The sequence below is a fragment of the Nanorana parkeri genome, unplaced genomic scaffold (assembly GCF_000935625.1).
Source record: "Nanorana parkeri isolate BGI_ZX_2015 unplaced genomic scaffold, ASM93562v1 scaffold1698, whole genome shotgun sequence".
Lineage (NCBI taxonomy): Eukaryota > Metazoa > Chordata > Amphibia > Anura > Dicroglossidae > Nanorana > Nanorana parkeri.
This window is the reverse complement of record NW_017307966.1, coordinates 221,855-234,902: the sequence shown is the minus strand read 5'-3', so window position 1 is coordinate 234,902 and position 13,048 is coordinate 221,855. Positions and strand designations below refer to the sequence as shown.

Genomic DNA, 13,048 nt, shown 5'->3' with positions numbered 1-13,048 from the left:
TTCCATTATAAGAGGAAAGATGTGAACATTGTCCAGAGATACAAGGGTTGGGTAATGACCGAGAGCTTTTTCCTCCTGATCTTCCGAATCTGTATGGTTTAACCCCTTCATAAAAAGAACCACCGATCTGTTAGGGTAGACTCGAGCTGCCGACTCGATTGCACATAACATCAAGGATGGGAGTTGTAGCCTTTCACTGGTCTCCAGAAATATGATGCTATTTCCAGTACTCAGGATGTCTTCTGATGTGACTTTATTAGCATGTACCTCTTCTTCAAATGTCCCCACAGTCGTGCCACCATCTATCTGGTTTACAGATACAGTTTTATTTGCAGTTTCATGTTCAATGCTTTGTATAAAGATGTAGGAAAAGTAGGGAACATTGCTTCCTTTGTATGTGACCTTATACAGAAATCCAGCAGCTGTTATGAAAAGCATTAATAAAAATATCCTTAAGGCTTTTATCATTGTTACTGTATGTATATATCAATCTCCAAGAGAAAACCAAATAGATCTCAGCGATAACCTGAAAAACAATAACGACAAATAAATGAACACGTTTTGCTGTAATTTTTATAATACATAGACATAAGAACTTTAATAGTCCTAAATATAATTTTCAATATTAAAGTGAAACTAAACTCAGGAGTTAAATCTTAAAACTACATTCAAGTACCTCAACTATTAACAAGAATGTTAATCACTCGCTGTAGATCCTCAAATTCAAATTAATTCATTCTGACACTGTCCTTCCTTCTCAAGGGTGGCTAACTTTGTTCCCCATAGTTCTTGTGTGCATTTTTAAGATTTAACTCATGAGATTAGTGTTTATTAAAAATAGACAATATATTAATGAATTATACATTTATTAATTAAATTACATGAAATTGAATAATTAGTTAACTGATTTAATCATAAAAGCCTATCAAGTAACATGTAAATGCAAAAGTCTATAGGTAAGAGCATAAAAAATTAATATTTTGTAACTTACCAACTTCTTAGAAGTGGTGGCTGCATTATATTTTTGTTTTTTCCTTATTTGTTACCTGTTGATACTGCCAATAACATATCTGTAAAAAATTATTTAAGGCAACTGGACTTGCTGTATTTTTCTTGAAGGTTTTTTGCTGGTCACCCGACTAGCTTTCTCAATTCAGAATTGAGAAATCTAGTCGGATGACCAGCAAAACCTCTTCAAGAAAAATACAGCACGTCCAGTTGCCTTGATTTATTTTTTTTACAGATATACCATGACCTGGATGAATGAGAACCTTGACAAACATGCCAATAACATACCTCCTCCCCTATAATAATAAAGCTCAATCACTGTTCTGTATCTGTGGAGGAGCAGTGTAGATATTCTTTGGGCCCCACAACAATGATTGGGCCCTGGGCGACTGCCCCTTTTGCCCTGCGTTAAAGAGGGCCCTGGGTACCATACTATACAAATCCAGGTTCCCATCCCAGCTCAAGACCAGGCATGAATCTCCTGTCAGCTAAGAGGATACAGTGATTCTGGCTCACCTCACAAAAGTGGATGCAAGTTAACTGTTCATCGCAGAGAGAGAGGCTCCCACTGGTTAAAACATGTTACTTAATGCGTTTCACTGTTATTAACAGCTTGTGCGTCATAGACATTTATATATTTAGGGCATTGGCATGGGCATACACTAGCATACCACAACACATACTACACAAGAAAATGTACAAACTGTGGGAACCCAAAAAGGTTACAATGGCAGACAGGGCTGCAGTCTTAAACCCTTTCTTTACACACAGCCATGTGTTACTGACAACAACATAATATCTAAGTGTCTGCGTGATACCCCTAGAAGGCCTAGACTATAGCCTAAGATGGCCATGCAGAAATATATCATTGACAAAACTGCAGCTAACTCCAATTAATAGGAACAGCAAAGGCTCTACAGGTTTCATTCTCAATGTCGACAGCTCCACATGACCCTATGTCTTATAACTTTGGAGGTGCCTGTGTGGGGTGCATGCCCCTGCATTAGAGTTTTGAAACCAAGACTCCCCTCTTTCCATCCCTGTTTGGACCAATTATAAGAACAGTAGAGGTTGTTTGCTAGATTCATATTCAAGCAGTGGATACTGCAGGGATTGCCAAGCTTGAATGATGTTTCACATGATTGGAAGTCCTGTCAAGCTTGAACATTTCCCATCATTTTCGCAGTAAGTACTTTGGCATACTTGTATGTTTTAATTCCTAAAAGTAGTCATCTGTTGAAATATTCTGCTCTTCTTGCCAGTGTGTGAAACAGACGTTTACCACTGTATGCACACGGTTACAATATCTTAAAGAAAAAGCATTTAGCCCAAAGTGGGAAAACATGGCTGATAAGGCATTTGATATCAGTCATTTCCATTTAATGGCTCTAGATAATGAATTATACAGATTACTTGGTTCAATAAGAGTGCAAAGACTTTATAATTATGTAAACAGATTTGACTGTTATTATATACACAAAGGTGGGAACTTGCTGGAAATTACCCAGCAATACCAGAATTTTTGATCCATGGCATCAGAGGGGTAAGTGTTTGTGTGTGTGTATCCATCTGTATGCATTTATGTATGTGTATGCAGTCAGTGTCACTGAAATGGTATGTGCATGTGGCTCTCAGCTATCCACCATTCCAGTGACACTGACAATTACTGTAGGTGGCAGCCAGGTGCACTGTTAGTGTCATTGGAATGGTGGATAGCTGGGAGCCAGATGCACACACCATTTCCTAGACTCTAACAATGCCGTGACGCCATGGCCGGCTCCGCTCAGTTGTTATTGTTTAATGACAGTACAGCGTCCCCAGGTCATTTGGGGATGCTGAACTGTCATTACAACTGGGCGTAGCCAGTTGTGAGATCATAGCTGGCTCTGCCCAGCTGTCATTTAGAAATGCCTTTGGCTTGGCTGAGCCGCGCGGCCGCCTATGGCTTCTGTACAGGCTATTGTGAATAGCCTGTACGGCTGAACCGAAGGGCTCTGGCGGCAGAAGAGAGTAATGCAGGTATAAAATGTACTGCAACTTCCAACAGCCAAAAAATACACATCTGATTGGCCAGAGAACAGTCTCATGTCTGACTTAGTTTCGTTTTGAACGAAATTCGGACGGATCTGATTTTTCGTTAAAGCAGCATTCGGACTTGTTCAGGTTCAGAAATTTGAATGCATCCGAATGTCAGAATTTTACAAAATTTGTACGAATATCCATTCAGAACAAACAAAATGTACATGTCTATGTTAGACTTTAGTGCCTTGCTTTTACAGATGAATGCTTGCTCATTTGGACCAGCTAGGATGTAAAAACTGCTTACAGTGCAACTGAAGCCATTTTGTTTTAAAGTTTTGGATAGAGTGGATAGGGAATAGAGATGTGTATTGCTGTCTGTGTCCCTGTTAGGAATATTAGCCTTCTCTATCTGTCTTGGTGACTGTTGTGAAAGAAAACCCCACATTTTGAGCTGTCACCAACTCAAATGGATGGGAAATCTTCCAATTTGGACAGTGCTGACTATCAGGGATTTCCTTCAATTTGGAGGGATTTCCTCTCACTTCCTGTTGTGGCTATCAGACAGGAATTAAAATCTCCCCAATAGTACACAGATAAAAAAAAATACTGATGGGGGTGAGGTTATAACTCTCCATTACTCTATCCAAAACTGCAAAAAAAGAAAAGAGTTGGCTGCTGTTCTGCTTTAAATATTATGTTCATCTGAAATATATTTCCACTGACTTAAAATGTTTTAAAACAACTTTCACTGATGTACTTAAAAATGGTTCCTCAAACTTTAGCAACATATTTGCATTTTATATTTAAATATATAATATATACAGTTTTTCGTAGAAAAAAAAATATAAGACACTGTCTTATTTTCAGGAAAACACGGTATATATATTTATACTGCTCAGCTTGCTTCAGTGACCTGTCTATCCACTGGTGCTTAATTTTTGGGTGATGTACATGCTTTTACTAGAGCTCCATGCAGCTTAAGACTAGAAAGACTATACTGCACTAAAATACATCCAATACACTGTTTATTGGATGTCAGGACACCGAGGGGCATAAAATTGCTGCAGTGTAGGAGGAGACAGGCTGGAATTGGGCACATTGCGAGATACTTTGCTGTAGGTAAAGACAGCATGCACAGGAATTCTAAGTATCCCCAAACCACACCTAGAAGTAAGGAGTGTAGGAGAAGACAGGCTGGAATGAGCGATGTAACAGCCGTCCAGCTCTGAGGTTCGGGTAAGTATAACTTTTTTTATTTTTAGTCCAAGCAGTTAACCCTTGCAGTGTGTTCTTCTTTAAAGTTTGTTGTCCAGTGTCCATTGTGATATATTGTATAGGAAATAGAGGCTGTGGCTTTCGGATAATGTGGGAGAACAGCTCCTAGCATTGCAGGAAGGAATAGGTAATTTGACATACTAAGTTATGATAAGGGAAATCCACTGGTGGCCCAGTAACAATTCAGTAACAATATACCATAAACTCTGTTATCCGGTATTCAACTAACCAGGACTCTTATCTAGCCAGAAAAAAAAAAAATCCCCTGTGTACCAGGGACGTGCAGTCAGGGGAGGCAGGTGAGGGAGAGCCTCACCTAGAATTATGGAGGAAAAAATCTGTCAGCTTCATGTCTGAAGCTGACAGCTATTTCACCATTCAGATCGGCATCTAACAGGATACAGAGCAGGGAAATCCTCCACGATGTGTAACCTGTCATGGACGGAGCACCTCAGCAGTGAGGAGCAAGTGCGGGACAGGGAGGCTCCTCCTTGTCTCCTCCCTTCCTCCTTAACACTAGCTTGGGGACAGGTTGGGGGCGGGCTTTGTCCATCGGGGGATGGGGCTGGGGAATGCCTCACCCGGAGCAAGAGGTACCGCACATCACTGCTGTGTACTCACTGTGCTGCAAATCTACGGCATGTATTATCCTGGAAATGGTTGTGTGTCTATTTGTCTTAATTTGCTTTTGATTACTGAATATCAATATTAATATGAAAACAATACAGAGTTTATAGTATGAAATAGTAGGGGGTATGGCATTAGACCTATTTTTAATAGTAACTCTCAAGCAAACAGAAACTACATTTATCCGGAATCTATCTATCTCTGTAGATGCTGGATAGCGGGGAGTTTACTGTACATCAATATCCCTCAGCCATTTCCACTACATTTATAAGGAAAAGAACAACTAACCAATGTACCAGTAGACAACCTCTAAACTGGGCTATGAATATTTAGGACAAAAAACGCATTAAAAACTAGAAAAAAGACAAACAAAGCAGGAAGCATTACAAATATTTTGTTATGCAAAATTATCCATGCAAAGCTTATTTTCAAACTCTATTTAACCCTTTCCCATCCAGCCGTTGTAATTAAATGGCCGAACAGGTCACTCTTGAATGTAGGTGGGCATTTTTAAAGTCCTTTCCTGCCCAGCACTCACACAAGCTGGAATCTGTAAGCATTTTAAACAAAGTTTAAAAGTAACAAAGTAAAAAAATACTTGCCCTTCTAAACAAAACGTGTTTGTTTTCATGTATAGGACAATGAGCCATAAAAGAACAAAAGTTCACCAAAAAGTGGAATATAGAGTATTCAAGCTTTTATTTAAAAAAAAAAAAACCCTTCAAGCTATAACTGATGAAAAATGAAAGGGCCCAGTGTGTGGAAACTGTACTTCCACTCTAGAATAAAATGATAAAGCTGACCTCCAGCTTTACCTGCCATCTCCATCTTTCTCCCCTCTACTGACATTGCTTACTCAGATTTCTCTGCACGCTGTGAGCTTTTCACAGTGTATATTAGAAGCTGCAGCAAGTCAGACACAACCCGCTCATTTCCTGGCTGAGGACACCCAGGATGATCTAGCTTTTACCTCCTCAGACTTACTGTGCCTGACTCAGCCCTTTCATTCACTAGATTTTAGTTCTTTAAGTCATGGGTGCTTACTATCACATTACAGTAGAATTAAAGCCAACACTTTTCTTTTTCTTTTTAGTTTTGGATAGAGTAAGGCAGGGTTATACCATCTGTTAGTTGTTTTGCAGTCTGTGTCCCATTGGGGAGATTTCCCTTCCTGGCTGATAGCCACAACAGGAAGTCAGACATTCCAACTCTCCCGGACGTTCCGAGAGTCTCCCGCTATTAGATAGCAGCTCCGCGCCGCCCGGGAGATAGAAACTTTCTCCCGGAAAGGTTTACTCTGCTCAATTGAGCAAAGTAAACCTTTTCCTACTCTGTTTTTTTTTCTTCTGACATCAGAGCCGCCTGCCGCCGTCAGTCAGAAACGAAAAAAAAACCCCATAGGAATGCATAGCAATTTCACTTTGCAATAGCCAATAGAAAACTAGTTATTGCACCCGCCCACTGCTGCAGTCAATCAGCAGAGGGGGACCTGAAGTTCTCCATCAGGTCCTCTTCTAGTGATTGACAGCAGTAGAGGGCGGTTGCAATAGCCAGATTGCTATTGGATATTGCAAATTGAAATAGCCAATAGGATCTAGCTATGCATTCCTATGCTGGTTTTTTTTATTATTTTATTCTGACGCCAGCAGCTGTCAGAATACAAAAAAAAACTTGAAAAAACCTGCAAATAGCAAAAAAGCTATTGTTTCCTCTGCTATCTGCCGTCATTTCAGGGGGGTGCTCTCTCTCCATCCGGGGAGGAGGGAGGGGGGCAGAGGGCACCTCCTCAAAATGAGAAGGGCACCTCCCTGAAATTGCTTCTTTCAGGTTGGGATCCCTGGGAAGTGAAGGGAAATTTCTCCAAAGTGATGCAAATCCCTGGTGGTCAGCAGGGTCACCAGAACTAGTGTCCCCACTGGAAGATTTCTCATCTATTCCTGTTGTGGTGACAGCCCAAACTTTTGGGTTTTCTTTCACTTTTAGTGATACTAGTCACCAGGACAAACATAGATGCTCCCTAACGGGGACACAGACAATAATAAAAATCTGACAGGTGGTCTAATCCCTCTCCACTCCATCCACAGCTAAGATAAATATGTGGCCTTCATTTGCACTTCAAGGCTTTACCCCAGCTCTCTGTTTTGAAGAAGTTATGTACAGCCCCCTGCCAGTCTCTTCCACCAGCCATAATCCGCCTGCATTACACAGAGAAGCAAACACCTACTGATGATGTCACTGGGTCTAAAATAATGTACGTAATAAAAGTAGAAAGGTTTTCTTTTAATAATTTCATTAGTATGTTGTTGAGGTGAGAAAGGAACAACCAAGGAAGATAAAATATAGGCAGATTCAAAGTCAACTTTAAATACATCATAGGACTGCCTAATCATAATGAAATTTACACTGCCATTGATTTACTTACTGTCCTAAGTAAATTTTTCCTGCAGGTCTTAGCAAGAGCTCTACAAGCTCGCTGGTCTGTAGACTTTCAATGCAGACTTACTGTAATTCTGCAACAAAATTGTGAAGCTTGGCAAGTCTGCAATACTTTAGCAAGTCATTTTCAAACTTGCAGCTCAATTACTTGCTATTTGGGTCCTGGTTCTCAGTCCATCGTAGCTGCCAAAAAGGCATTTTTCATTTTTATTCTTACCCTTCGGGTGATGTAAAAATCACTGCTCCTTTAAAAACGTTTTTTTCTTTATTGATTCCTATCCCCTAATGCAGTACATGGACCCCCATGCCTTTTTAGGGCCAATAACTTGCATATAAGCCCTCTTAAAGGGAACAATAATTTCTGAAAGTTCTACCTCCATTGACTTGCATTGAGTTTGAGTTTGAATTCAAACTTTGTGAACGTTCGAATACGAACCGAACTCAGGCCTGTTTGGCCCATCACTATTTACCAATGCAAAAGGCTTGCAAAATAGTTTGATGGTCAGAGTCTACTAAAATGCCATTGACCTTGTCCAATCATCAGTTGCAGAGTGTTTTATTAAAAAACTTATCTTGGTACCTTCTGCAAGCACTATAGGCTAGGAATGGGTAAATCTGCCAAGGTTCAATTTGTGGTGGTGGGGGGGGGTTCATCTATTTATTTTTAAAATATGCGAAACCCGGTGGTAAATCTTGATATGATATCTTAACACTAAAACCAGGAGTTAAATCGTAAAGATGCATCCAAGTACCTTAACTAATAACAAGAATTTATCTTATTTGTGTGTCACTCGGCTGTAGATCCTCAAATCATCTCTAAATTCATGGACAGAAACAGAAGACAATACCTTCTCCTCGTGCATTACCATTTATTAAAGTGACATTAAACCCTCAGATTTTTTAACATAAAACAATCGTGTAATGTGTGCCTTACTGTAATCCATGGTTGTTTCCCTTCTCTTTGCTGCTCTTCCTTTTAAATCTGTATCTGTTCTCATGCTGGGCAGAACTTCTGTTTTGCAGCAGACTGCCTTGTCTCTGGAATGGATATATGTTGTCAAAGAGAAGGGAAACAACCATGGATTACAGTAAGGCACACATTACAGTATTGGTTTATGTTAAAAAATCTGAGGGTTTAATGTCACTTTAAGGTTCAATTTGTTAAAGAGCATAAAACTACTCACATGTAAATACATAACTACTGTACTCTTTTCCCTTTTGATAGTCTGCTATGGTTCTTCCATTCCTGATTTTTATTTAGTTTCCATTATGTCCTTTTTGCCTTTCTAATTTGTTTCACTTTTTTAATAACAAATATGTTGGATATTTTGTTATGCTAACCAGTATTCTTTACCCAGTGAATCTTCATCTACATGTTTTGTTATTTCTTTCTCGTTAAATTCAATAAATGTATTTGGAAATAAATAAAAAAAGTTTTAGCTTCCTGCAGAACCATCTGGTCCCCTGAGCACTGGCCCTGATATCTTGTTTTAGGGTGGCTCCTTTCCCTTGCAGAGTCCTTTGGAGCCACCCTTGTGTGTTCTAGCAAGCTTTGTGTTTCCACAAACACACAGGCACAGCAAGGTAGGTCACTCTCTTCCTCCCTCCCTCCATCTCCAAGCTAGCAGATGGACAGCTGCTGAAGTCTGCTCTGTCCCTTGTGATCTTGTACTGGACAGGAAGTTCAGGGAAGCTGAGCTGAGAGAGTTGGGGCTGTTCAGAAACATGATGACTGTAAATGTTTAAACAAAAATGTAAATAAATACTTTGCAGGCAAATATATTTGTTTGATCTGGATTTATTATTGGGAAAAAAAAGTTTTTTGTTTTTTTTAAAGGGTTTAATGCTACTTAAATTCTTTTTTTCTCATTATTTTTTTATTTAATTGCCCATAACAATGCATTGCTACACTGCACCATATCATTCATTATTTGATTAAAGGACAACTACAGTGTGGATACAAATCAAGTAAACATACAGGTGATGCACACTTTTGTTTTTGTGTGATGTGTGAGCTACAGCAGAATCTGTACTGAACATTTTATAGAGCTTTACCCATAATTTCCACAAATAGGACCAATACATGATTAAATAAGTGGTTCTGCCAGTGTCTAGTGTGCTCCAGAGAGTCAATTGAATCCCAATTTTCAATTGACTTTTAATGCATTTAAATGACAGTTGTAGACTAGTCCAACAAAGTTGGTTTGATCAGCTCCAAGGCTTGCACTACTGCTACAGGTTGCACAGTTAAGCCTCATTCACACAAGAAACAGTAGGCACGTACAGCTCTGTGCTGTGTGCACCGCTGTATCGGGCAGCTCCCGGTAAGGACAGGTACTGCGTGTGATTAGTACACAGACCCTGTTCTTCTCTATGGGAATATGCGACCGTATGCCGCCCTACACTTACCTGCCTGCACATCCAGGATGGATCCCATCTGCGTACGAGCCAGGACACCCATACACGTACGGACCTGCACTTGAGGTGAGTGTAGGGCGGCGTACAGCCGCGTATTCCCATAGAGAAGGATAGGGTCTGCGTTCTAATCACACACAGCACCTGCCTTTCCTGGGAGCTGCCCAATACGGCCGTGCACGCAGGGAAACAAAGCTGCCAAATTGAAACAAAAAATAAAAAATAATTAATGAAATGCAGTATTGTATTTCTCTCATACTTCTCTCATTTGGAGTGTTTTAATAAAATGTGGCAAATAGCTGTAAACACATTGACCAATGTCAAACTGAAAATGTCTCCTTTTGTTGAGCAAGTATTTACAGAAAGACAGTGCCATAAAAGAATAAACGGTCACAAAAAAGGCATACTGTATACAGCAATTCAGCTCTTTATAAACAGCACTCATGGTGTCACAGCTGGAAAAGCTTATTTTATCTCTCATGTGCACCCAAAATGAAGGGTAGCACTGTAATCAGTGTGAAAATATTTCTGAAATAATTCATATTTTACACTAATAAATACCTTTATATAAAATATGTATTTAGGTGACCTCAGCAGAATGCAAATATTCTCAAGGTTTGCAACAAATATCTTTTGAATATCTTTTGAATGTCTTTTCATTAACAGGTACTGCACTTACAAATGTTATCTAACCCAGCATAGCCCATTGTCTTTGAATAAAGTATGCATAATTTATTACAAAAGTAAAAAAAATAATAAAAATAATAAAATTCATACCTGTGGAAAAGAATGTCTTGTATGTCGTTGCGATCAGCACTTCACACCAAGTTAACACGTCGTCACCTCACTTGCTGCTGCTACAAGATTGTATTGACTTTACAAATATCGGACTACAATGCAAATATCAGAATACTATACTGTGTGAAATTCTGAACTTGGGTGGCCTGCATTTATAATTACAGAGAAGATGCATCCCAATTTCAACCTGCAAACAAAAATGTAATTGTAATTTATGCACTGATTTGCATTAAGCACATTAAATACATTGTTATTATTGTCCTGCATGTGCGGCTGGGCTTTCAGGCATTGTATTAAACACATGTGTCCCAGGTGCCAGGGGTGTCCCTAGCCTTTTCACTGCCAGAGGTGGAGGGGGGATGGGGAGTGCTGGTGATGCATGCTAAGGAGAGGGGGGTTGGAGGGAAGGGGGCTCTGCATCATCTCCCCATCCAGCTCTGGCTGTGGCTCTGTCTGACATGCTGTCCAGCTCCTGGCAACCAGTGACAACACTGGTTGCCAGGAACTGGGACGGGATTCCAGTCAGAGTGTTCAACTCAGCTCGCAGCCAGCAAGGTCACTGGTTGCCAGGAGCTGGGCAGGATGCCAGCCAGAGCATTCCAATTTGCTAAGAGCTGGGCGGGAAGATGTGTATGCGCCTTACACATCTCCCTGCCTGGCTCTTATCGACCTAGGAAGTACTGGCCAGAAAGGGGCAGAAGGCACAATGAAAACAGATCTACAAGCTATAGCAAAGTTTACACTTTAAACAAATAAAGCTAAATAAAAGTATTGTTTGGGTGCTTCTTTTTTTTTTAACAATGATTTTCATTAGGTTTGCATATAGTAAATACAAACATACCATAAGGTATATAAAAAACATAAAAGGAAAGAAAAGAAAAGGAAGGACATAAGGCACCAAACATGTGGTATATACAGTAGTATAAAGGGTACTGCAAACAGCGTACCCATCCGCAATTTTAAATCTTACAGCAATACATGAATATAGGAATTCTTCAGCATACATCTTTGATCAGCATAGTAAGGTGATCATGGTGTAAGGATGTGATTAATTCAATATGAAGGCAAACCACAGTATAGTCATCTAGTTTTATGTTTGTGTGCTTCTTTTATCTCAGTACCATACTGCGTTGTCCTAAAAGTATAATAATATATATTAAAACAAAGCACAAGAACACTCCCAAACCACAGCCCTTCAGTCCCTGAACACCCTCCCATCCCTGTATCCCCAATTATTCCTTCAGGAATTAAAAAAAATAACTTCAGGTGTTTGGTAGAAATTAGCTAATTCCAGAAAGTTTGCAAGCACTGAAATAGACAGAAATAAGAACGGACAAGACAAGTTTTATCTTTCAATAAAAATATTAGCATATTATTTGAGAGGCAATAGGCAAAAATATTGTTCAGTGGTGGTACAGTTTGTAAACAGCTTAGTTAGGCTGTAGTATTTAATAAAAGTAGCATCAAAAGAGGGATGTTACTAAAACTGGTACCAACAGTATCAGGAGCAGTGGTGCAAAGTAACCAGTCTGCTCTACCTTCAGCTTGTTCAGTTAACCTTTGAAAATGATAGATAAAAGCTGATTGGTTATCATCACCTCTTTAATTGTGTTATTTGTTTTATAGGACCACAATTCATGGGACCTTGTCTTGTTTGCTATTGATATATTTCAACATGTTTTAGGATGTATCTCGCTTTCTTTAGTAACCTGGCTTTCACTTTTTGCCAATTCCTTTTTTTTTTGAAGTTCCTATTTTATCATTATTAAAGGAGAACTATGAGGTGAGTGCTTTTCACTCACCTCATAGTTCTAGCCGACCTGTGACAATGAGACTGTCACAGGTCGGTTCAGTAGATCGGGAGGTGAGTGAACACATACAGGCGTTCGTTCACCTCTGGATTCCCCCCTCCCCTCTCCGATCCGCCAACACTGACTGGCAGAACGGATGGGGGAGGGGGCGGGTACAGCTGGCTCTGCCTCTAGATAGGCAGAGCCAGCTGTCAGTCACACAGCTGGGCGGATCCCGGCACAATTGTCGGGATCCGCTTCAGCTGCGGCGTCTCAGTATACCGCAAGCTGTAGCTCGCGGTATACTGAGCCTAGGGGGATGGGAGGAAGCTAGTTTGTGCCCTCCCGTTACCCTAAGGAGAACTATGGGGAAAAGCCTTAACCCCATAGTTCTCCTTTAACACTTGAATATTAAAGATGTTTCTTAAGATTTATATTGTTAAATATGTTTTTTCTCTCTCATCATTCATTAATTTTAGAGAACTAAAGGATGGTAATAAATTGTGTAGCAAATTATATTTAAGGGGGTTATTCACGTAGGAGCCGAAGGATCCAGCCTAGCTTCGGCTGATCCTTCTGCTCTTTTCGGCCGCCGGAGCCCTTCGGTTCAGGCGGACTGAAATGCTGCTGTACTGGCTATTTACTATAGCCCATACAGCAGCCGAACGCCGCTGGGC

At 40.1% G+C, this 13,048-nt stretch overlaps 1 protein-coding gene across 1 annotated transcript in view; it reads right to left on the bottom strand.

Moving 5' to 3' along the window:
• The window catches only part of LOC108799332 (alpha-1,4-N-acetylglucosaminyltransferase-like), a 50,156-nt gene that overhangs the window by 11,118 nt on the left and 25,990 nt on the right, over window positions 1-13,048 (bottom strand). Inside the window, exon 4 of the mRNA XM_018571187.1 lies at window positions 1-306. This exon is cut by the window's left edge and continues 1 nt beyond it. Within this exon, the coding sequence (XP_018426689.1) occupies window positions 1-306 (306 nt within the window). The remainder of the gene's footprint in view (window positions 307-13,048) is intronic.